This window comes from Erpetoichthys calabaricus, chromosome 3, assembly GCF_900747795.2.
Source record: "Erpetoichthys calabaricus chromosome 3, fErpCal1.3, whole genome shotgun sequence".
NCBI classification, from domain to species: Eukaryota; Metazoa; Chordata; class Cladistia; order Polypteriformes; family Polypteridae; genus Erpetoichthys; species Erpetoichthys calabaricus.
In genome coordinates, this window is record NC_041396.2 from 85,283,601 (window position 1) to 85,308,412 (window position 24,812).

At 39.0% G+C, this 24,812-nt stretch overlaps 2 protein-coding genes across 8 annotated transcripts in view; one reads left to right on the forward strand and one right to left on the reverse strand.

Moving 5' to 3' along the window:
• Positions 1-24,812, reverse strand: part of taf11 (TAF11 RNA polymerase II, TATA box binding protein (TBP)-associated factor) — a 472,816-nt gene that overhangs the window by 166,112 nt on the left and 281,892 nt on the right. The window lies entirely within an intron of this gene.
• Positions 1-24,812, forward strand: part of LOC114648154 (ankyrin repeat and SAM domain-containing protein 1A-like) — a 236,662-nt gene that overhangs the window by 125,510 nt on the left and 86,340 nt on the right. For 6 of the 7 annotated variants that reach the window (XM_051924634.1, XM_028797015.2, XM_051924633.1 and 3 more), the window contains 5 exons: positions 1,513-1,624; positions 5,431-5,474; positions 5,770-5,881; positions 10,900-11,402; positions 24,633-24,686. In XM_051924634.1, the coding sequence (XP_051780594.1) occupies positions 1,513-1,624; positions 5,431-5,474; positions 5,770-5,881; positions 10,900-11,402; positions 24,633-24,686 (825 nt within the window). The remainder of the gene's footprint in view (positions 1-1,512; positions 1,625-5,430; positions 5,475-5,769; positions 5,882-10,899; positions 11,403-24,632; positions 24,687-24,812) is intronic. The other variant, XM_028797016.2, reaches the window with a different exon arrangement.

Below are 24,812 nucleotides of genomic sequence, written 5' to 3' on the forward strand. Positions count from 1 at the left end.
GATTGTTCAATGGGAAATTTGGACAGAAACTAAGTAATTATTATTGAATATCAGCAAGGGTGAGTGGGTCGTTGACCATTTTGTTGTGGTAGCATTTGCAATACAGGTATAATGTTAAAAGGGGCCAATGATGAAAGCTCTGGAGAGTGGACACAAGGTTCAAAAGTGGAGAAGAAAATCAACAGTGAGGGAAAAGAAACCAGCAGTTCAATGATGCTAGGTCAAGCTGCAATTTGTTGACATCATTTTCTAAAAATGGGAGTGTGCCACTGTTAAAGTGGTTTGCAATGCTATGTAATACAACCTTGATGTATTTCTCTGATTACACAATATACAGGGGTCATAAAAAGTAGGTTCACAGTTGTTAATATGGAAAAAGACATGCAGGTTATGATTGCTACACTCAAACACACTTTAATAATAATAAATAAGACGACGACAAATAATACAAGTAAATAATACAATCAATAATAATGCAAGAATAAACTCTCTCCTACCTTTGCCTACCCCTGTATGTGCTGAATTTGCATACTTACCTTGTGTTTACATAGGTTTCCTCCAGGTACTCTTACTTTCTTCTGTCATTTCAAAGTTTCTTGAGCCGGATTCTGCAGGGAGAGTCTCAAAATCTTTGCAACCCCAAAATAAGTTCAGAACTGGATGGCCCAGTTTAATTGTATAGCTAGTGGGTTAGTTCCCAATTTACCATCACTGTGTGCATCTACATGTGGTGCAACAGGAATACACTTTAAGTGATGTTGTGTAATACTTTGCTTTGGTGTCACTCCATCATATAGTGTTAACTTGTAAGGTAGAATATTCAGTGTGCTGTAGCATTTATTTATTTATTTTTTGCTTAGCTGGCTGGCTTGATGGCACATTGGTTTGTAATCATAGCTCGCACCTCTAATTACATGAGTTTGAGTCAAGGCCCAAAGATCATCCCCCTATATCTGTGCTGGCTTCACTGAGGTGGACTGGCTTCCTAATGGATCCCAATGTTCTGCAGTTAGGTTATTTGGTATGTTGGTAAAAGTGAATGTAGGAGCGAATCTCTCTTATTTTTTTTTTTCTCATTTATTCCAGGGTTGGTCACGATTCAGTCACAGATATGTTCCATACCACTCTTTATTACAAAAAGTGGGCTTCAAAAATGGAGGAATGCATATTGGCTCTCATTTAGTGTCCTAAAACTGTGCTGTCTTGGGAGACTTATTACCTGCCTGCTGCCAGTGCTTCCATGACACATTTTGCTACATTTTTTCATCTCTGTTTTACTTGCTTTCCCACAAGTTTTTTTTTTTTTAATGCTGTGTGTGCACACAATCTTATTTTTGCCTTTAACATATAGTATGTTTCTGCATGAGCTGACCCCCAATTTGCAAAGTATGAGCAGGGATGTGCTTTCCCATTACCACTTGTTTTTACTTTTTTTGTTTTCACTCTCCTTTTAAACTTATCATGTGCCAGAGCCTTTCTTTAAAATGTTGGTGACATATCTTTGCTTCCTAGGCTTTGTATATGAACAGCAAGAGCAGTGAGTGTGAAGAAGAAAATCCTTACGAGCTACTGATATGCGCCGAGACGAAGAAACCATCTGCTCAGGACTTCAAGCAGAAGAAAGGTGTGTTACTACATGTAGCCACTAGGAGGCACCAACTACTTTTTTTCTAGCTGATATGTGCACTTAATCTTCTTATTCCTCATGTCACCTCCATTTCTAAACATCCTGAAATACCTTGTTGTTTTTGTTAGGTGGCTAGCATGGCAGCTTTCTAGTGTCCTAGTCTTTGTTATTCTCATGCACAGTATGCTTTTTTATAAACCGTGCAGCCTGGTCATCCTATAAAGTATATTTACAAAGGGCTATTTGAGAGCATATGTCAGTTCTGAGGACTCATAAATCTACTTTTATGTTGTGTTTTCGAATTATTAACTTAAGTAGAGAATAAATTGACTGTGGCTCCCGATACCGTGGGGCTTTGCCAGTGGCTGTTAGCAGTCCTAGCATAGATCGATAGTAATTTAGCACTGCTTTAGTCTGTGGATTGACTGGGTAGTTTCTCTAAAGAAATGTATTATCCAAATGAAATGGCATTACTGTTTGTTTTTTTTTCCTGAGCTTTAAGGAATAAAACTTATAACCATGAAGATCTGATTCTACATTGATTAAATATATGAACTCTATTTCTTCTGGGCTTTTTTTAAAAAAAAATAAGACATTTTCATATTACAGTAACATTTTATGAGCTGTATAGTAGTATATGTTGGTTTTATGTGCACAACAATTTACCAGGATAAAGAAACGGATTCATTTACCTGTAATGAGTAGGGCCTTGCACCTTTAGTGTGTGTTCATACTCGGAATAGTGACAAAGATACAGTGTCATTTCTAATTGTACATTTAATATAAAAGAGCCCATACACAAGATAGGAGTAAACAAAGAGAGAAATTAAAGAATTAGAGCAAAACAAAGGAAAACAAAATTAAGCTGCCCACCTGCGTCTGCCTTCACTAATTTTTGTTGCTTCTGTGAGTGAGAATCGTGCTCCATCATGCTTGGCTGGTTACTTGAGTCAAAGTGGTTGCGCTGATTCAGATAAAGAGTGGTGGAGAAAGAAGGTTAAAAAAAAAAAAAAACACTACAAATTTAAAAATGTATATCTTTCCAGCAAGGCTTTTATAGATTTTAAAAAGAAACAACACATGAAATTAAATGTTTAGTGCCCTGTAGCACTTCTGTTGTGGAGGTGGGCAACACACCATGCTAACATCTTGCATAAAATATGGTCAGATTAACATGGCCTGTTCTCAACATACAGAAAACAAAAGTGTAAAAGACCCAGAATGTGATTTTGCACTCACATCTGAAATTCCTTTACACAACTTGCACTTCTGGATCATGTCCTGCCTCCTGATTTGTTTTAAGCTGCACATGGGACAGTGAAAATGTACATCTCTCTTGCAGTCTAAATTACATTTGCAAAACAACAGATAATGAGTCAACCAGGTACTGACAAGTTTCAAATTATACAAAAAGCACACATACCCAATCAGTATACCTTTGAAAGAAATTGTATTTCTTAAGTGAATATCCATATGCTTTTGTACTTTAGACAGTTTTGCTGGTTTAAACACATGTGATGGACAGAGTGGACATTAAAATTGTTTGCAGCAGGCACTGCATCTTTGTAGGAATGGCTTAGAATCAGTACAAGAATAAAACATCACCAAGAAGAATATAAACTCAAGACACAACTAGGACATTTAAAAAAAGAATGCACATGCAGAGGCACTTAAAAGATGGGTTTTACTGGATAAAAGTACGTGCGCAAGTTAAGGTAGATATACATTACCAGTCAAAAGTTTTAGAACACCTCAGTTGTTCCAGTTTTTCTTCAAATTTAATTAGTTGAAATGCAATGAATGACTTAAAATGGTGAAAATCTAAGCAGTAAACTGCCAGAGGTTTAAATGTAAAGTTTAGGTTATCAAAAACTGGAAAAGGAAATTTCAGAATATTACAAATGGACCTCCTTCACGGAACAACTAATTGGTTACAACCTACAGATGTTCTGCAGCCATTAAAATTAACATTAAGCCTTACAAGTTGAAGTAATTTGCACAGGTGTCCCAACTTGTGTTGATTACTTAAAAAACCGTCTGTCTGTTTTAAAGCAGCATGAATACGGTGCCCTACACAACCCAAAGACAATTGGAAACTGGAAGAGATCTGGCAGACCCAAAGTCCCGTCCCAGCCCAATCAGAAGACAAGTTTCTGAGGGTCAGCAGCTTGCGTAATAGGCACCTCACAGCACAACAGCTTCAAGCGCAGCTTAACAGTGGCCAAGAAAAGCAAGTGTCAGTTTCTGTGGTCTACTGCCCATCAAATTCATCTTTTGCTGAGTGAATTTAACTATTTGAAATAATAAATACTGAATTAGTTGTATGTTTGCATTTTAGTCATTAAGGAATTGTGTAAATCTGTAGCTAGAAGTCAAATCTAAAGATAACTGAACAGTTCTTTTTTCCTTATTTTGTATTCGAAGAGATATGATTGAAAGCTTATAGAAAATATTTAGTTACATTCATTGCTGCTACTGGCGATGCAGCCAGTTATTAAATATTAGATGTCAAGTACTTGTTTACGGAGCGCCAGTTAGTGTTGCATAACTTGGTTCAAAGTGAAATATTTGATCAGGTGCCATTTACCTAATATTTGATTTTAGTTGAAGAACTTAAAGGATAAGTTCTGTATTTTTCCCAAGTCAAAGCTGTCTCTTCACAATCATGGTATGTATTAATTTACAAAATGATATAGTGATCTAAAGTGAAGCATTTTTATAAATTTAAATACATGTACAGTATACTCAAATAACAAGTTTTTCTAATGCTGTATATATTCAAATCACATTTTTGCATGTGGTGTGATTAAATGGTTTATTGACCGATGTGCACTCAAATCAGATGACTATTTGGTTTTACTAAATAGCATCTCCTATACACTTAAGTACCACGTTGCTTTCGGCTACATCTTTGGCGCAATTTCAATTGCATGTCTGCTTAAAGCTAAATAAAAACAACTATTTATGGTCTCACTTTCATACATTGTTGGGTCTGCCATGAGTGTGCTGCCTTCCAGCATTGTAGTCTTCACCTGCTGCTGGTTTGTTCCACTCTGTGCCAACTTTTCTTTTCTCCACATGAATACTGGTGCTGGCTGTGTACCTTTTACTCAGAATTACGTGTAAAAACATTGTAATGCCATTCTTAGTAATTTTATATATGCGCTTATGTAACTGAAATCATAAACTGCATTACCTGAGTGGTGGGGTGATTCTGACATGGGCTGATTTTTAGCTGTTATTTTCTCCATTGTAATATTTTGCATAGCATACAGAGCAAGATTCATATAGAGTGGTAGCATGGTGCCTGCCAAGCAAGCAAGTTCCATTGTACTTTGTACACATGACAATAAATAACTGAACCGATTGCCCCCTACACTAGTTTTATCTATCCTTGGAATTTTAACCATGGCTGCAAAATAATCCATCTAAACATTGATCCATGATCTAACCCTCTTGTCCAATTCAGGGGTTCAGGGAGGCACTGCTTATACAACAGACATGTCAAACTTGTGAAATGTTATATTTTCTGTATATCTGCAATGTGCTTTCATTTTTTATGAATGATTTTCGCAGAAAATGTGTAGTCCAGGCGATATGAAACAACCAGTACTGCCTGAGTGACAAATGTTGATAAACCAGTAGGTGTACATAAAACCAGTGTATGTACCACAGCATTCCTAAAGGAAATGAGCTAAGAAGCAATGATATACAGTGTAACAGTTGCAATTATTAATTATTTAAGATGAGCTTTACTTCTTTCTCAGCTATATATTCACTACTTTTACTTTTTTCTTTTGTAGATGGGGACAGCGTGCATCTGCCTTCTGCCTCTGTTCTACCTCAGGTATGGCAGAAGATAAAAGGGATCAGAAGTACACAACTCAGCCTTACCTGTGCCATGATATGTGGCATGGTGGCTTATTCTTTTTTAATTATCTGATTTTCTTGGATACAATGAATTGATTGTTTTCTGCTGCTTATTCTCAACCTGTGTTCAGTCAATGTGCAAATGAGATGCTGAAGCTTCTCCTTCTCCCTCTTGCATGCATGTAAGGCTAGAGGTGCTGTGATCCATGTTAGAAGTTTTTTCCACTTCTTGATTTGAATCTAATCTTTCAATGTTGTCTGTCTTTATACAGCAACTGAAGCCTGTTTTGCCATGTCCTGCGCCACCTCCTGGACACGCCTGTGCTCCACTTCAGTCCGTGTCACAAACGTCATTTGTACAACAGACCTCCAAAGGCACTGCAGGTAAAGAGTAAAAGTTAAATTCTTAATCAAGGCCCCGGACTAAAACATGTACTTGGAAACAACTTTCTCCTAAAGTTAAACATTTAGGAGCCAAATGACTTTTTTAGTTGCCAAATCACAGAAACAATATTAGCCATATTACCCATGTGAAAGACTTACTGTGTCTTCTGTGCCTGTATGTTTGTTCAGTTCTTTTATTGCCTGGTTCTTGCACTTGCCTATTGGAACAGACTCTGACTGCTGATTGGACTTTTGCTCAAACTTTAAAATAATGTGCGTTTTTTGTTAGATCATCAAAACTATACAGTCACTGAGTGTAAACTCGTCAGATTCTGAGCCAGTACAGGTATAATTGACCAACATAATATCAGTGTCGCTTGGCCATTATGTATCCTCCTCTTCCTCTTATGCTGGTCAGCATTAATAAATGTAGGTTTTCTTGTGTTTATTCGCTGACAAAATCCATATTTAAGATCTGCTAATCTCACAGGACTGTTCACAGCTACAACAGCTGGTTATAACTGAGATGGAGTTTTCCTTTTCAGTCCCACTTAGTGTTTGCACAAAGCTCCCAATAAATTCAGCACATGATTTGTCATTATCATATTTCTTCTATTCAACCCTTCCGTTCTATTTCATTAACAAGGTTTGCTACATATATTTTGTGAAAGGTAATTCTTTGCTTGCGGTCACACAGGTTAAATTACATTTTATTTTCAGTTCTTTAATAAAGTTCTTCTCAGCATTATATAGTTACTAGTCATTTAGCCCGTTACAATAACGGGTGCTAGAACAGTAGTGCATAAACATTAGTAGGAACAGTCTATATTAAATGGCAAGGGACTTTGACCTCATTCTTTTTGTTGGTCGTATTTTTCTTTCTTTCAGCCTTTCTTTTGTTGATGTTTACTTGCTGAGCTGACCGTTCTTCGTGGGCTGCCGCCGTGTATTGTGTGTCTTTAATTTTCTGTGACAGTAATACTGTCTTGTACGGCTCTATTCAATAAGGGCGCGCACAAAAAGGCGAGCTTCAAAAGGGCGACCTCAATTGAGCGCGGGGAATAAAGGCGTTCGTAGCTCTGGAATATGTGAAGAGCAACAAAGGTGCAGATCTTTATTTACGCGCGCCTTTATTCGCTGCGCCCAATTGAGGTCGCCCTTTTGAGGCTCGCCTTTTTGTGCGCGCCCTTATTGAAGGATACCGTCTTGTACGTCCGCTGGCTTGTACGTCCGTAATATACCTTTAATTTTCTCTGGCGGTAATACAGGCGTGCGCGTCGGTAATATGCCTTTAATCTCCTCTGACAGTAATACTGGCTTGTATGTGGCTGTAATATGCGTCACTGTATTGTGTACCTTTAGTTTCCTCTCGCAGTAATACTGGTTTGTATTTCCGTAAAACGCCTCTAACTTTCTCTGACAGTAATATCACGCATCGCACCGTGCCCCGCGCATGCGCACTTCACCAGAAGACACCCACACACAGACACCTGGACGCACATAGGGATTTTATATATATAGATTTGTGACGTTTGCGACCATTGTAATCGCAGTCTGGAGCCCTGTTATCCCGTCATTAATAGTGAAACTGCTTCCTGCCTGTTTCTGCAATACAGGGATGACATGAGTTTTGGTTTAGAACTACAGGATATTTTCCCTTACAATTAGTGCTAATTTATTCTGGTGAATTCTTCCATGATTTACAACATAACAGCAGTAAGGCTGGGTAAACGCACACTGGCAAAAACACTTAGGACATAACTGTGGCGGCAGATGTTTGCAGCTAGTGGAGTACTGTTTTCATCCAGCTCTCCGGGGAGAAAAGTGCAAGAACTTATTGTAGTGGACGCTTCCAAAACCAGTAAAAAGTTTTGCCTACACAATAAAGTGTTATTAGCTTTATGTTTTATGCCTTTGAAGAGCTTATGGATGCCTTTCCTGCAGAGCTAGAGGCGTCAAAATCAAGATGTGTTCAGGTTAAATATTTTTTGTCATAGTCAATACCGATATATGAATAGGTGCTGCATTTACACTTTTTAAATGTTTACACATAATGTGGTACAAGTTGCACAATTTGTTTATCTTTAATTTTGTTTTGTAATTTTCAGTTTTGTTACGTGTGTCTTATTCTGTTACATTTCGCTTTTACACATTTTCTTTATTTCATTTAATTTAGATTTAATAAAGTAATATACATCTTTGTACTACATAAATCTGGCATTTCAATAGGAAATTAACAATTCACTTCAGGTTTATATATATCACAATTTAAATTATGTTCATTAGTTATACTGTATAAGTAATGAAGAAATTATTCACCAAGGGAGGTTTCCTATCTGTGTGCATTTATTGACGCACAGACTGTTCCTCCATGCATTTGTCAGCACAGTTTTGTTGTGCCACCTGTTTGCAGAAAGAGGACAATGTATAGCCCGACTGTCATCAGTACAGTGGTATTACTCTTGTATTTATTTGAAGGTGGTTGGAGACTTGTCTAAAGTGTGACCCCCCCAAAACTCACTGACCTCATTGCTTCATGAGAGACTGCTTGTCTCTCAACCAGGAAGCGGTGCATAGTGTGGGGCAATGATGCTACACACCAGGAAGATGAGCAATTGTGTGGCACACAAGGAAGGCTTGAGTAAGATAGGAGGTGGGTTGGGGGGGGTGGGGTGGTCTGGAGTTATCCATTATTTGCTTCTGAACTCTTTTGGCACCATTACTCAGGTCCAAAAGCTGGTATAGATACCAAAGTCAAAAATGATTTTTTGCTAGTGTTGCACCAAGATTACTGAAATTCTGTGTTTTATTGATTGCCAAAAAACTGAAGTGTCCAACAAAGAAACAGACAGGTGATTTATTTACAGGAGAAGTGTGTAAAAATGAAACCAAAAACAAATAAAAATAAACCTAGCTACCAAATCCTACTGAGAGATGAGAATCAAAGTTGAGAAAAACAGACAAAAATGTCAAACCAGACATGAAGTAAGGAATCACTATAACAAAAGATTTTTTTTTTTTTTATTATTAGGAGGTTTGTATCCGCAGATCGGATAGCAAAAGGAACCCCAGCCAACCTTTTATCCCGTTGCGGGTCACATATGGCAGCTCTCAAAACAATGAAGATAGAAGGAACTAAAAAATAGCTTTCAAAGCATACAAACATGCCAGATGAATTCATGTAAAACCTAATCATGACACCAAGTGCTCTGTTTATTTTTTGCAATTTTTTACCTGGTTTCGTAAACATGTACAACTCTTAAACTATGTAGCAGGAATATTTTTAATGTATCTGACAATGATGAATATAAGTGGATAAATGAATTGAATGTATACTCCCTTTTAGTTGCTTTTCTGTGCATTAGTAGAAAACACAGGAAGGAATGCATACTGACTAATCATAGTTGAGGTGAATTTTATTTTACAGCCATGTCTGGTAAACATATAAAAATATAAATAGGTTATTGTACATATCTATAAGGTATTGTATACATGCAAGTTTTTGCTGGATTCACTAATGAAAGAATGAAATAATCCTCAAAACTTAAATTTGTTCTCAGTGTTTAACTGGCTAGAGGTTTGTTCAAGCATTCTGGTAGTAATGCACAGGTCTAAAATAATGCAAAAATATTTGTTGTCTTCCTTTACTGCAGTTCATTTGCTTCACTTCCCTTGGGTATACCCACTGTATCTCAGTGTTCTATCTTCATTGCTTCCTTCTCTAATGACTCCCTTTTCACTTCTCTTCAGACGCAGGTCTTCCCTTAACACACTGTTTACCCAAGATTGTTCTTGGGAAAGACAGGCATACCCAAATGTACTGCAGTCTCCTATTTGCTCACTACTCTGATCCCAGCTCCTGCAATATTCAAATGCAGGACATCACATACATACCCATATACATACACATGCATACACAAACACGTGTCTAAATTCTCATGAGAGTTGAGCTTTGCCTGTATACTAGGTGTATGAAATTTGTAAAAACTGTTATTGCCTGCAAGTGATACCATGACTCGATAGTTGACTTTGATTAGTGTAAATCTTAAAGCCGTTGGATTAAAGTGAACAGAGTACTTGCTAAAGATTTATTCCAGTCCTAGGTTAGACTAGGACTGGAATATGCTAGGGTAGGCTGTGAACAAATTGTAGTCTTCATATTGATTTCTGCATTAGTGAGTTGCTTGGGCTTTCTTCTAGGTTCACAGAAAAGTAAACTATATTTCTTAATGTTGTGTATTATTGGGAAATTAGGTGAGTTTCCACTACACTTTAAAGAGTTTGTTACTCTGTATCTCTACTGGATGTCTTGTTCCTGTAAATAAATTGAGTAATTTAGTCTCTTTTTAAATTCTTCGGTCAGTTTCAAAAATTAGAACATTTTGCCCTGTGTGAAACATGGTGGCAGTGGTGGGATAGGAACTTGCAGCCTTTTGGAATCAAAACCAAACTGCATGTAATCCATGGGACATTTTTGTCATTTCCTTTTTGTAGCCATCTTTGAGTAGGCAGCTGTGCTGTCCTTGCCTTGGCAGCAGTGCACTGACCTTTCACATTTTCAAATTCTTTGTATACTTGTGGTGGGGCAATTGGGTGGTGGTCTTCGTTAGCTGGAATGTGGTGCAGCTGGAGTATGCCTTAGTTCTGGGCCTTTAGGCATCACTGACTGAAATGTGAGATGGGGATCACAGGGAAAAGAACGCAGAGTCAGTCCAAATGCATGTTTAATGATTAGACATTGCTTAAGAAAAAAATTGAACCGACAAGTGTCTAGATGCCACATGGAGAGTGGGTGTCGGAGTCTTGTGTTATTGTCTACAGGGAATCCTCTTGTTTCTGTAGTGACCATATAAAGGAAATGCTCTAGCTGTGTTTTGAAAGTGCTGGGAGGGGTTGGAATGTTTGGAGCGTTGGGACGTTGGACATGTGAAACAGACGTCTGTCTTAACAATAACACATCTGTTCTGGCTATGTGGGCAGTGAAATTCATTTTTAATAACTCTCTTATTCTCTCGCAGAGCCTTCTCAGGGTAAAGAGCCCAAAGCAGAGAGCGGTGACGCGGGTGTCTTTCTGGAGCAGTTTTCAGGACTTCTGCACGGCTCTTCACCGGTTTTTGAGAACAAGGAGGAAGTCTTGCAGGTGTCTAGGTCCACTGTGGGCCTCAGCAAAGGTTTGGAGCCTAGGACTACTTTCAGCACTGTTGAGGAAAGCAAAGGGAGTTCAGCGCCCCCTGGTGCAACAATGCAAAGCTCAAAGACAGAGCCCAAATCCACTGTAGTCTACAAAACCATCCTGCACACTAGCATTAACAGACAGGAGCCGCCAGCTGTTACTGGTCGGCCTCCCGGAGATCTCAAGCTGGCTCGAAGTCTTTCCAAGTCGGACTCAGACCTTTTGGTGTCACCCCCCAGTGAGGAAGAAGTGGCAGGACTGGCTAGCCGCAGCGAGTCCATTTCCAATTGCAGCAGTGGCAAAAAGAGACTGGAGAAGACACCATCATTTGCATCGGAATGGGACGAGGTGAGGATTCCAAGCGGTTTCTCTGGCAGGTGAAGGGTTGGTATTCTGGGTTGGTAATAATTGGATTTTGAAGGCTTGGAGATCTTGTTAATATAAAGGGTTGTCTTAAGAGCCCTGTGCTCAGGTATTTCTCTTTTACGTGAAGACATGTGGATAAAATGTTGTAGTTATCCTGGAATTTCATTGTTTTTTTTTTTTTAAATCAATTTAAGAATATGATTGTGATTAGTCAAACTCTCAATTTCATCTCAGATTTGTACTGTTTTGGAGTAGTCATAGTGAGACTATTACTCTAACACAGGGAACTGGAAGAGAAAAAGATGCGAGTAAGAGTTGTCTTTCTCCTGTTAAAGTACTCTCATTTTTTCCATTCTAAATTGTTTTTGAAAGGCGGTCTTTGTCTTCTTTCTTCATGGATTTGTGTTGAAGAGTGGTATGTGAAGGTGTCTGAGGGTTTGGTGTACTTGTAGTCCTTGAAAGCCCCTCTTTAAAAATTGGCATCTTAATTTACTATTTGGAGAAGTGTTGAGAGGTGCTGCTTTAACATTCAAATAATAGCATTCCTATGCACTTTGTGATGTGGGGAATGGGTGTAAATATAGGGACGCTTATTAGCAAATCCAGGTGCAGATGCTTTATATTGAAGCTGATTGGGAAAGGAATGTTAATTACATGTCTAGATTTTAATGTGCACCTATTATTTTTGTTTAGTAGATGCCTTTAATCAAGGTGACTTACAGAAGCAAAGCATAACACATACAATTTAAGTAATGGCAAAGTTATCTTAGTCCTTAGATGAATATCGCTTTGAATTTTTTGCTTCCTTTCTTTTCCATATATTATTGTTAGATATTAATGACAGTCTAGAATGCTTACACTAAAGAATCGGTTCTAAACATCCGTGAGAATGCACAGAGTATACTCTTTTGATATTGTTCTGGAAATAGGAGATGTAAGTAATGGCTTGACTTCAGTCGCTTGAGGTTTTTAAATGGAAATGATAATGCTGAAAAATTGAAATGTATTTATTTATTTAGCAGGTGATTTTGTCCAAAGCAGTTTACAAAGCATAAATGCATGAAGTCAGATACAGAGGAACTATTCAAGTAGTTAGCCATAATGTATTGGTCAGAGTGCTTCCATTAGTGCTAATCAGATGATTATTTATTTATTTCACAGACTTTTATTCAAAATATCTTAAAAATCACAAGTGCTTAAGACAGTTGATTTCTTATTTAACTGGAACAATGGTGGAGACTTGTTCTTTACAGGCCATTACCTTTGCTGCTAGGCCACACTGCTTTCACAAGCTACGTAAACTCCTGTCTAAAATCATACATAATTTCACAAGTGAAAGTGCAACACGTTAAGGTGCAAGAGTAAATAATAATCAAAGTCCTTATTATAGGCATCAGCGTATTACACCTCAAGTCCTCAAGCCCTTTACAGAAACTGCCAATTTGTTTTATTAGTTCTAATTATTTTAAAGAGGCTGCAAAGGACAGGACAAGAGCTGAGAAAGAGTGCGTCGTAAAGCTGCTGTGCATCAGAAGTGGTACAATCAGACAATTGCTGGAAGCAGACTGTGGCGCTTAGTGCAGACGGATGCCGGGCTGGAGACACGCAGGCTCAGACCCCACTAATTCAGCCCCAGAGTTATGAATGTGATTCAAAGTATATGAGGACATCAAGATGAGGACGCGTGACACATAAACAGGAAAGAAACATTGCATTTACAAAAGCACGTGAAATATTTTTAGGTCTCAGCAGCCCAACTTAATGAACAGTACTCTATAAACAAGGAAGCACTTTTCTGGGTTATTTACTTACTTATATTTGCTGCCTATTAGAGAGATGTTGGCACTTTTACAGTTTCTCCAACTGGGACCAGTATCCCTGTCACTACTTTCAAGAATTAATATATTTACAATTAACCAAAAAAAGGTGCTAAGTGGGGATTTCACATCAAAAAGCTGTTAGTATTTCAGGTTCCTCACATACTTACAGGCGTTATCTCCATCTTTTACACTTCATTTGCATCGTGCCTTTTGTCAGCCCCAGTTTGTTTTATAAGTCTGGTTTGACACTTTTATTGATGTCATAAGAATCTAATGCTTGAGCTCTTAAAGAAAGTAAGCTGGCTGCGAAAACAATATGCCTCATCATAAACATCTCATTTAAAACATCATTGCACATTGTTAAAGTCATTGTCTAGTGTGCTGAAAATGATTTAATAAATATTTCAAAACAAACCCCTGGGATAATCTGTTAAGTGTTACGAATGAAGGTAGTTTTACATTTTGTCCAGCTGCATCTTGCCAGTTTTGTTAGGTGTGTTCATATACTGTATAATAAGCAAGGCACCTATTGAGAGCCATGCCCATGTCTGTCTGTCTGTATGAAATAATTCTGTCCCCCATGGACTAATTTTGTTGAAATGTAGCATGCTTACTCTTGAAAGAAAATTGTCAAAACAGTTCAGTTTTCATTTAAAATATCTGAAACAGATCACACTATGCATGGTTTTAAAATTTTAAAATCTATCATTGAAAAGCATTGGAGAATTTGCAGATTAAAATGAAGATCATTCCTGTATGACTTCAAATATTGTTTCAGTTTTTACCTTGAACGCTGTTGCTTAACCGTGTACGTTTTGTGTTTTTTTTCATCTTTTACTTGTCTGATCGCTGTTCAGATGCCCCATGGAAGTGATTCAGACACTGGGCAAGAGCGTACACGCAGACAGCTCACACGGCAGCACCTTCTCCTGCTGCTTTAGTCAAGTTAGTTAATAGAGTACATGGGTTTAGCAATGGCAGTGCCATCTGGCACCCAACCCCAAATATATCCAAGTGATTGTGACAAGCACCTGACCTTCATACCCATCATATACAACATAGCCCCTGATCAGTGTTAAATGTTTAACTTAAGATACACGAATGACCCACGCTAAACCCCAGGGAGGGCAGATTTAATGTACATGTACGAGGCATAGGCGAAACCTAGCTCTTCAGATTGTTATCCGTGTTTGCCACCGTACAACAATTCCAGAGGCAGGTAAGACCCTAATCCCTGCAAATCCTACAGATTCCCCTGGAAATGGAGCTGCAGTTGATCTATGGGCAGAAGATTGGACCACAGTGGTCACTAGAAGTGAGGATGGAGCAGGATTAATGTTTGCTCGTTTGCTGATTACTTTGTGGTATAACACACAAAAGACTGAGCATGTGTTATTGTTTATTCATCCCTGAAAAGCCGCTTTTATCGCAATGCGTCTTCAGACTGGAATTAAAATCTTTTAAGGTTCCGTTCATATAGTCAAATCATGCAATATGTATGCATTTTTTGTTAAATATTATTAACAGTTACTTCCAGAAAACTCGGTATTTAATGTCAACAGGGAGATGTTATCCCCACAATACAGTACTTTTTGAATTGAAGATCCTCCTCTCTCCCTCATTCATTGGTCAAGAGTCCTGTCTTCAAGTTTCCAGTTAAAAGAAAATCATATTGCTGGAATGTATCTTATAGCTTGGTAAAAACGTGTAAAGCAAGCATTTGCTATTTAAATGTACACTTGGCATTCTGGAAATGAATTTTCAGTCTCCTTTGTTTTGTAGTTTCTGGTGAACATTTTTTTCCTCATTGTATATGGCTCCATTCATGTCAGTCTACTGGTGTTTGTGCATTGCATGAAGATGGGCCTTTTTTTTCAAAATATCTAGATTTTGTAGCCTTCTCTTCCTGGTTATTTGCAGCTGTAGTGACCTAGTCAACCACCAAGCAACTTTGATAGTGTTTGAGTTTTATTTTTTCATTTGTCTTTGGGACTTTCTAAAACACTATGCCTCGCTCAGTTGTAAGTTTTGTTCTTTGTTATTTTTTTAACTTTGCACTTTTTACCAAGTCACATTTTATATATTATACCTTGCTTTTATAAGCAATACTTGGTAAATGTGTTTGATAAATATTAATAGTACACCCTGATTGTGACTTTTGCTAAAATGAAATAAAGTTCAGCTGAAAGAAAATGCTTGTGCATCTTTTATGATGAGCACCTTTTCAAGCATTGTAATATAAACGTGTTTGCAAATAGTGCCAGTCATTCAGAGCAGCTACCCCATGTCTATTACAATATCATTAATATTATGCCTGTCTTCTTGAACACCATCTTCAAGAAGTGGGACCTTAAAATATTTGATATATTATAAAGAAGTGCCTTTATTATCTTAAAATATATTAGAATGCAGTTCTTACCTACAGTAGCTGCTGTTGTCCGTAGAGGTGCAGGATCTCAGTCTTCTGGGGAGGTTAGCCGGCCTCCTTGTCCTGTCAGATGACCATTATTGTTTATCTCCATTCTTTTCCACTTTCTAAAGCTCCTTAGACACTTCACCCATTTCAAAGGCTAGGTACCCCAAGATTGTTTTTGGGTTTTCCTACCTGTATCTGTATTCCAAATGGTTCACTGCATTCCTTACCCTGGTTCTCCATGTCACCTGCAAAAGATAATGCATTTGATAAGTTGTCTGCAGCCTTCTGTATTGTTCTGTGAATGCTCATGTTTACTTAATGAAGCTGTTAGCACATTCTACATCCTTGAACCCACAGCCATGACTAATGAATATTCTCTGCAGCAGCTTTTCAGACCATGTTGACTACTGTCAATAGCAGTGCACGTTATAAACATGGAATAGGAGGTCGTAAGCTCATTTTCTTAGTGGCATTCTGGTGATAGTAGGTGTCACTTTGACAAACTTTAATGGCATCTTGCAACCTAGAACTGTCATTTCCACAACTAGCAAAATGTATGTTTGAAGATGTTGGTGTGTATAAAAGAAGAGAAAATACTTGTTAGTCAAGAATATCTATCATCTTGTTGCAGTGGGTAGTGTTCATCGTTCTAGGGCTCCTCATTTGCTGTAGCCTGTGTGTCTGAGAAAGCACAAAGGATGCCTGTTGGCTTTTGTTTTTTATTCACGTCATTGGCTATACTAATAGACCTCAACAGTCTTGTGTTTAAGAGGAAAAATGCCGTTCCAAAGTGAACCGTCTGTGAAAAATGCTCTGGGAGCAACTTCAGAACTGAGATTAAAATTTTATGTCTTACTGTTTCCTGTTATTTTCTACAGAATCTGTTCCCACATATCAGTGACACACAGTTCCATCATTGTTCCTCACAAAAATTATATTTTTATATGAATTCCCTTCCCTAGCCTAATAGCTTAGAAAGTCTGATGATCAGGCCCATTGTAACTGCTGGCAGAGTTCCACTTTCACTTGAAATTTATTTGTTTCTTACATTTTATGGTTGCTTTTTTGTGCTCGATGGTGGGTGATAGGCTCTGACTGTAAAATTAAATTTTAGCCTGTAACTTAGCCCTCCAAAGTTATCAAGGACAGGATGTTTAGAGAGTTAGACATGTAAACCTAAATTCATTTTCACAGGGATTAAATAGCAAGTCTTTGGCAAATGAATGTGTTACACTGGTTGACAGTATTTAGATGCGAACAGTTACATTGATTTCAAACAATTGATCATATAATGAAATTGCCACAGTATTTGGTAGGGCAGAGATTACACCACTTGATGAGAGTCATAAATATTTGTGAGTTAATGCATGTTTAAAGTGTTTCTGAAGATAAGTTAGGTGTGATTCGGAGACCCTTGGGGTTGTGCCGTAGCACAGTGCACCTGTCCTACAATTCTAGCCGCCAGCTAATGTTCACACTTTGTTAAGCTATTGTCTAATTTATAGTACAGCTGAGGTGGTGTCTCTGTAATGGTTTCAGAAAAAGTGTAGATGTGTTCCACTGTGCCAGAGGAATTCCCCGTCTATGAATCAGATATTGGTTAATGAATGAGCACATTAAAAGTAAAACACAAATACCTAAAAGTCTGAGGCTCAGGAAGCTGCCATGTAAAGTTACTCTTTAACTGGAAACTCCAAATCTCCCCGTAGTGGCTTTGTAAGTTAGTGTGCCTTGCAATTCTGTGATGTCATGTAAAGACACTGTTTCAGCTATACTGTATATACACAAACTTACTGTATATGGATTGAAATCCAGATTCAAGGCATACCAACTGTCCAGTTCTCTCTGTACATGGATGTCCACTTGACAATTATGTACAATTTCCCTTTCCTTTATACCGCTTAACCACAAGACCACAAAGACAAAAGGACTACCAGTAATAAGCTTTTAATGGCATGAAATACCTTCATATTAAATGGTATGTGGATTACACACTACAGTAACACGTAACTAAAACTTGGCCTAAAGTGTTAAATGAGTAAAGGCAGTCTTAAAGGAGGAGAGAAATGTTTACAGCATACTGATACCTATTTGTATATGCATTATTGATGCTTATGCAATACATTTCTTACAGGAGTATGTCTATGCACTTTTCTTTTATGTAACTAAACAACACTCTCATTTTCCTTTTTCTGTGGAAGTCAATTGAAGCAGTCACATATGCAGCTCTGCATAACTTCACCCCAGAATAGCTGTGTTAAACTCTTCCTACTTTATTTTTGAGATGAATCTAACAAAATTCAGAGACGCCATTGTTTGATTTTGTAAAGGATCTACACAATAAACTGCTAAAAGAAATGATCTGGTAATTTCAGTATTTCTCTCAATGTGCAAGACAAACCCGAAAAAGAGAAATTTGAGCTTGAACTGCCCATTGCTAACCAGTCTTGGTTATAACAGAACTGCCCATTTAGCCAGTGAATTCCCAGGCCATGTATCAAAACTCACCTTGGTGGTGTTCAGCACTGGTGATGTTGGTTTTATCCACAAATGTGATCATGTTGTGATATTACAGACTATGGAACATGCATCTATGTTTTAACCAGCATAAATCTTGTGAGATATATATATGGTACATTATATCTGGAATCAGAATATAGTCCTCTTTTTTTTTTTTTATTTGTTTCAGTATGGAAATACCCATCGGTTCATCTATTCTCAAAAGTTTTTCACTAAATTTCAGGTCCCAGGGACTCCGCAACCAGCCCTTAATTGAATACCGATCCAAGCTCATGCACACACCGATACTCATCCATATCAGAACAGGTTGTAGTTGACTTTCACTCAGCCAAACGCATCTTTGGGATGTTGGAGAAAACCTCACAAAGTACTGGGCAGAGGTGAAAAGTCAGCAGAAGGGCTATTCAGTTACAAACTCTGTTGGGCCTGGTTTTCAAACCAAGAAGTGGAGCTGAGCTGGACATTTTCAGCAGCCAGTAAGCAGCAAATAATATTTAAAATATATTTTTATATTTTAGATATATTTTTAAATAAATATTTTGGCAAATATTTAAGCCAACACAAATGAACAAATTACAAAACAAGTAATGTTTGTTTATTGTTTCTCTTTTAAATTTGGTCACATCTGACACAGGCACATCAAAAAGTGTATAAACAAACAATAAAAAAGCTAAAACTGAATAGAATCTCCCATTGTAGCAATACTTTTCTTCCACTTTTTAAATAAAAAAAATAAACATTTTGGTCATATCTAACCTTGACATATCTCAGAATATATTAAAACAAAGTAGTGCATAGTATTAACAATAACATTTGTTTGTGTGACCTAGGTACATCACTAAGTGCATTTAAACAGAATAAAAAAGAAATATCAAAGCTATCCGTGCAGAAACCCATAACAAGTGATAACAGTAACTAACACACATGAATACGATGTCTATTGCACGCTGAGGGAACATAGGTGTGTGATTAGCAGTGCCTGTTTTGTAAAGGTGGTGGTACACGTGTTGCTTTTGGATCAAGTCTAAGGTACTGTGAAGGTATTTAGAGGCAGAGAATCCTAGCACTACATGTTTTGTTTATTTGGTGAAAAACCATAATGTTTAAAACTTGAAATTGACAAATCATCAAGTATAACAATAATAATAATAATAATAATTCTTTACCTTCCACTTCCATTATGCCACCTGTGAAGATGTACTGTACTGTGTAATGTTGTGCTTGATAGTTTAAAATTACAAATACAGAATTTCCGCAGGTTAATAACGAGCTATGCGTTCTACAAGTGATGTGTTATGCATTCCCGCAAAGCAGTCAGTGCTTAGTATAAACTCTTTGCATGTTTTCGTCAAATGCAGTCTTTCTAATTTGTTCTTTGCTTTGCGTGTCAATGACTGATCGTCATCCTCATAACAGCCATAAATTTGCAGGGTTGAAGTGTGAGAGTGGAAGGTCAGCCAATCATATGAAGAGAAGTGCAGAGACGGTGCTTGTCGGTAACAAGGCTCTCATTGAAGTAACCATTAGATTCATTTGCAAAAACACACGTTAGCACTCACTGAATGAAACTGGAATACAACTAAGATTCAGCACACAATTGATCATAGAATCATTTAATATGTAGTCGATGCCAGGACCAGAATGTTGTTGCTGAGGTGCGCGTACAACATACTGCCTCATACCGTCACAAAAAAAAACTCACTGCATCATAGACTACTACCACCACTTTTAGACACACAATGCAAATCATTCTTGGTTGAGTGTTGCTAGGCCACACAGAGTGTTACATTCATGGTTTGTAATACTATGGGAATTTATGTAGGGATTTCTGAAGGCTTTTTAAATTTGCGTCTGTCTCAGTTTTTCCTCCCCATTTCTAGCAGGACCACAGGCTGGGCCACTCAGAGGTTGTTTCTAGGCCGCAATTTGAATAGGCCGGCTCTTCAGTCACTAGACTTGGGAGCCATGAGACATCGGTGCTAATCACCATGTTACCCTATCTGAGAATAATCAAAACAAATTAATAAGTATTGTATAATCAAATTGTTTAAGATGATCAAAGTGATTAAAACCTCCATTGCGATCAATATTGGTAGTTTCATTTTGAGGTATTGAATCATTTTTTCCAGGTTTTTGAAAGTGATTGTATGTGTGCCATCTTAAAAATCTGTGATCAACAATTAAAAAAGGCCAAACATTATATTTATTATTGTTTTTTAAATTATTTTTATGTTTTCAATATAAAGAATAATAACAATTTTTACAACAGCCTTTCACTGCGTACATTAAACTATAACATTTAAACTGAACTTAACCAGAATGATGATTTTCTTGGTCAAATAATCAATGCATATATTTCTTCAAGGGATCAAAAGTGATGTGACACAAATTAAATTTCTGCCATAAGCCTCTTAGTGTTGTCAACTTCTCAGAATGATCCATTGCCTGTGAGTGAGCACATGTGCCTTTGTAGTTAGTTTTATTTTGAAAAGACTTTCTCTAAAGCAAGTAAGACTTTTGAATAAGTGTAAGTGTGCATTTGTTATACCAGAATATCTAAAGATCAAGTTAGATAGCCATTTTCATAATTCAAACAGCTAAATGTTCTTTGGGATGTTTGGTTTTCTGCCAAATAGTAAAAATCGTTTTAAAAATAAAGATATAACATTTAAAACACTAATGAAACTGGTGCTCTGAATGCTGTTATTGCTGCAAAAGGCAGCTCTATTAAATATTAGACCGTGTAGATGAATACTTAAGCAAACGGCATACTGTATGTCCTCTTATCCTTTTAATTTTTTCCTAGTTCTATATTAAAAAAAAAAGTAATTTTGAATTTCGGTGCTTTAAATAAAAATACCACAGAGAATACAATTTCAATGTAGTATTTGTTCAAAAGAATGAATACTTTTTCATAGTACTGACTATATATAGTTTAGAACTTTTAGAACTTTGTTTGTCCATAGGAGTAAATTTGGCTTTTTACAGAAGCTATATCCATCCATCCATCCATCCTCTTCCGCTTATCCGAGGTCGGGTCGTGGGGGCAGCAGCTTGAGCAGAGATGCTCAGACTTCCCTCTCCCCAGCCACTTCTTCTAGCTCTTCCGGGAGAATCCCAAGGCGTTCCCAGGCCAGCCGAGAGACATATTCCCTCCAGCGTGTCCTGGGTCTTCCCCGGGGCCTCCTCCTGGTTAGACGTACCTGGAACACCTCACCAGGGAGGCGTCCAGGAGGCATCCTAATCAGATGCCCGAGCCACCTCATCTGACTCCTCTCGATGCGGAGGAGCAGCGGCTCTACTCTGAGCCCCTCCCGGATGACTGAGCTTCTCACCCTATCTTTAAGGGAAAGCCCAGACACCCTGCGGAGGAAACTAATTTCAGCCGCTTGTATTCGCGATCTCGTTCTTTTGGTCACTACCCATAGCTCATGACCATAGGTGAGGGTAGGAACATAGATCGACTGGTAAATTGAGAGCTTCACCTTGCGGCTCAGCTCCTTTTCCATCACGACAGACCGATGCAGAGCCCGCATTACTGCGGATGCCGCACCGATCCGCCTGTCGCTCTCACGCTCCATTCTTCCCTCACTCATGAACAAGACCCCAAGATACTTTAACTCCTCCACTTGGGGCAGGATCTCGCTACCAACCCTGAGAGGGCACTCCACCCTTTTCCGGCTGAGGACCATGGTCTCGGATTTGGAGGTGCTGATTCCCATCCCAGCCGCTTCACACTCGGCTGTGAACCGATCTAGAGAGAGCTGAAGATTACGGCCTGATAAAGCAAACAGGACAACATCATCTGCAAAAAGCAGTGACCCAATCCTGAGTCCACCAAACCGGACCCCCTCAACGCCCAGGCTGTGCCTAGAAATTCTGTCCATAAAAGTTATGAACAGAATCGGTGACAAAGGGCAGCCCTGGCGGAGTCCAACTCTCACTGGAAACGGGTTCGACTTACTGCCGGCAATGCGGACCAAGCTCTGGCACCGATCATACAGGGACCGAACAGCCCTTATGAGGGGGTCTGGTACCCCATACTCTCGGAGTACCCCCCACAGGATTCCCCGAGGGGCACGGTCGAATGCCTTTTCTAAGTCCACAAAACACATGTAGACTGGTTGGGCAAACTCCCATGTACCCTCCAGGACCCTGCTAAGGCTGTAGAGCTGGTCCACTGTTCCGCGACCAGGACGAAAACCACACTGTTCCTCCTGAATCCGAGGCTCAACTATCCGACGGACCCTCCTCTCCAGGACCCCCGAATAGACTTTTCCAGGGAGGCTGAGGAGTGTAATCCCTCTGTAGTTGGAACACACCCTCCGGTCCCCTTTCTTAAAGAGGGGGACCACCACCCCGGTCCGCAATGTTGCAGAAGCGTGTCAACCAAGACAGTCCTACAACATCCAGAGCCTTGAGGAACTCCGGGCGTATCTCATCCACCCCTGGGGCCCTGCCACCAAGGAGTTTTTTGACCACCTCGTTGACCTCAGTCCCAGAGATGGGGGAGCCCACGTCTGAGTCCCCAGACTCTGCTTCCTCATTGGAAGGCATGTTATTGGGATTGAGGAGGTCTTCGAAGTATTCCCCCCACCGACCCACAACGTCCCGAGTCGAGGTCAGCAGCGCACCATCACCACCATATACAGTGTTGACACTGCACTGCTTCGCCCTCCTGAGACGCTGGACCAGAATCTCCTCGAAGCCGTCCGAAAGTCGTTCTCCCTGGCCTCCCCAAACTCCTCCCACGCCCGAGTTTTTGCCTCAGCAACCACCGAAGCCGCATTCCGCTTGGCCTGCCGGTACCTATCAGCTGCCTCCAGAGTCCCACAGGACAAAAGGGTCCTGTAGGACTCCTTCTTCAGCTTGACGGCATCCCTCACCGCCGGTGTCCACCAACGGATTCGGGGATTGCCACCATGACAGGCACCGACCACCTTACGGCCACAGCTCCGGTCAGCTGCCTCAACAATAGAGGCACGGGATATGGCCCATTCGGACTCAATGTCCCCCACCTCCCTCGGGATGTGGTCGAAGTTCTGCCAGAGGTGGGAGTTGAAGCTACTTCTGACAGGGGGCTCTGGCAGACGTTCCCAGCAGACCCTCACAACACGTTTGGGCCTATCAGGCCTGACCGGCATCCTCCCCCACCATCGAAGCCAACTCGCCACCAGGTGGTGATCAGTTGACAGCTCCGCCCCTCTCTTCACCCGAGTGTCCAAGACATGTGGCCCCTCTCATAGGTGGTGAGCCCATAGGAAGCAGAAGCTATATAAATAAATAAATATACATTTATTAAAGTGTCTTTTGAAACGATGACCAGTTATTTTAGTTTGCCACAGAGGGACTCCTCACAAGTTCCAGACACATTACAAGGGTCATTAAAGCAAATGGGATGCACTTGACCACAATTCTGAGTGCCACAGCAAAGGGTCTGAATACTTAAATAAGTGATTTCAGTTTTTATTTCTAATACATTTACAAACCTTTCTGAAAACATGTTTTTACTTTGTCATTATGGGTTATTGGGTGTAGATTGATGGGCAAAGATTTAAAATTTCTCCATTTAAAATTAAATTTGCTGTGTGTTATCTGCTCGTGAAACACTGAAAAACAATGAAGAGCCTCTCTGAATATTTGGACAGTGGTGGGATATAAAAGCTTTCTCAGTGGGTCTTTTTTAAATTAGAGTATCTGTATAGTAATGAGTAAAGCATAACATGAAAATGTAACTGTTACAAAGTAGTATGTGTTTGAAAAGGAGAGCTGTGATACTTTGTTCTATATAATTATATACCTATATTTTTAAATCATTTTTAGTGTTATTGTCTTGTCCTGCTAATGTTCTGCCATTCTTTTTATCCAAAGTGAATTGGATATCAGTGCTTTTGTTTTAGTGATGCTGGAAATGAAGAGTAGCAAAAAGGAAAGAAAGGGATAAATGTGGTCATTGCTATTGATTTGCACCGGTGTAGAGAGATGGATCAATGAAAGATAGCACAGAGGTAGAATTGCAGTAATTTGTCTGTCTTTCCAAACTGTTCTTAAGGTTGGAGTGCCTCATTTTACTTAATGTTTACTGTGGGACCAAGTACAGTGCCTGTATGGGGAGGAGATATTTTTTACATATATCTGTATTTTCTTTTGATTGAAAAGTTTGACTTTACTTTCATCAGCACCTGTCACTTCTTGACATGTATCTGTTAGGCCTGATGCTAGACTACATCCTGACATGCCTGGTTTATGTAATTACCCTGGGTTGCATTAGTGTTTTGTGATCTTCTAAATGATTTGCTTTGTTTGGGTTGGGTGGGGGTGCTGGGGGGTCATTTGGAACGGGCAATTTGATGAATTCTTGCCTGTTAGGTTTGTGGGAGAAAAATACAAGTACAATATGTCCTTAGCTAAGAAGTCACCACTGAAAGGGAATGATTGTTATTACATTTCTTGCAGCAAAAAACCCTGCCTCCGGCTTCCAAACCCCGGAGAGCTAAGTCCTTGTACAGCGTAAGAATGTTTTTTTTTGTTTTGTTTTTATTTGGGGTGTGTGTGTGTTGGGGCACGTGGATTTATTCAAGTGTTTTTTTTTATTCATCTTTATTTTGTCTGCAGGGGGCATTGTGATGCTTCTTT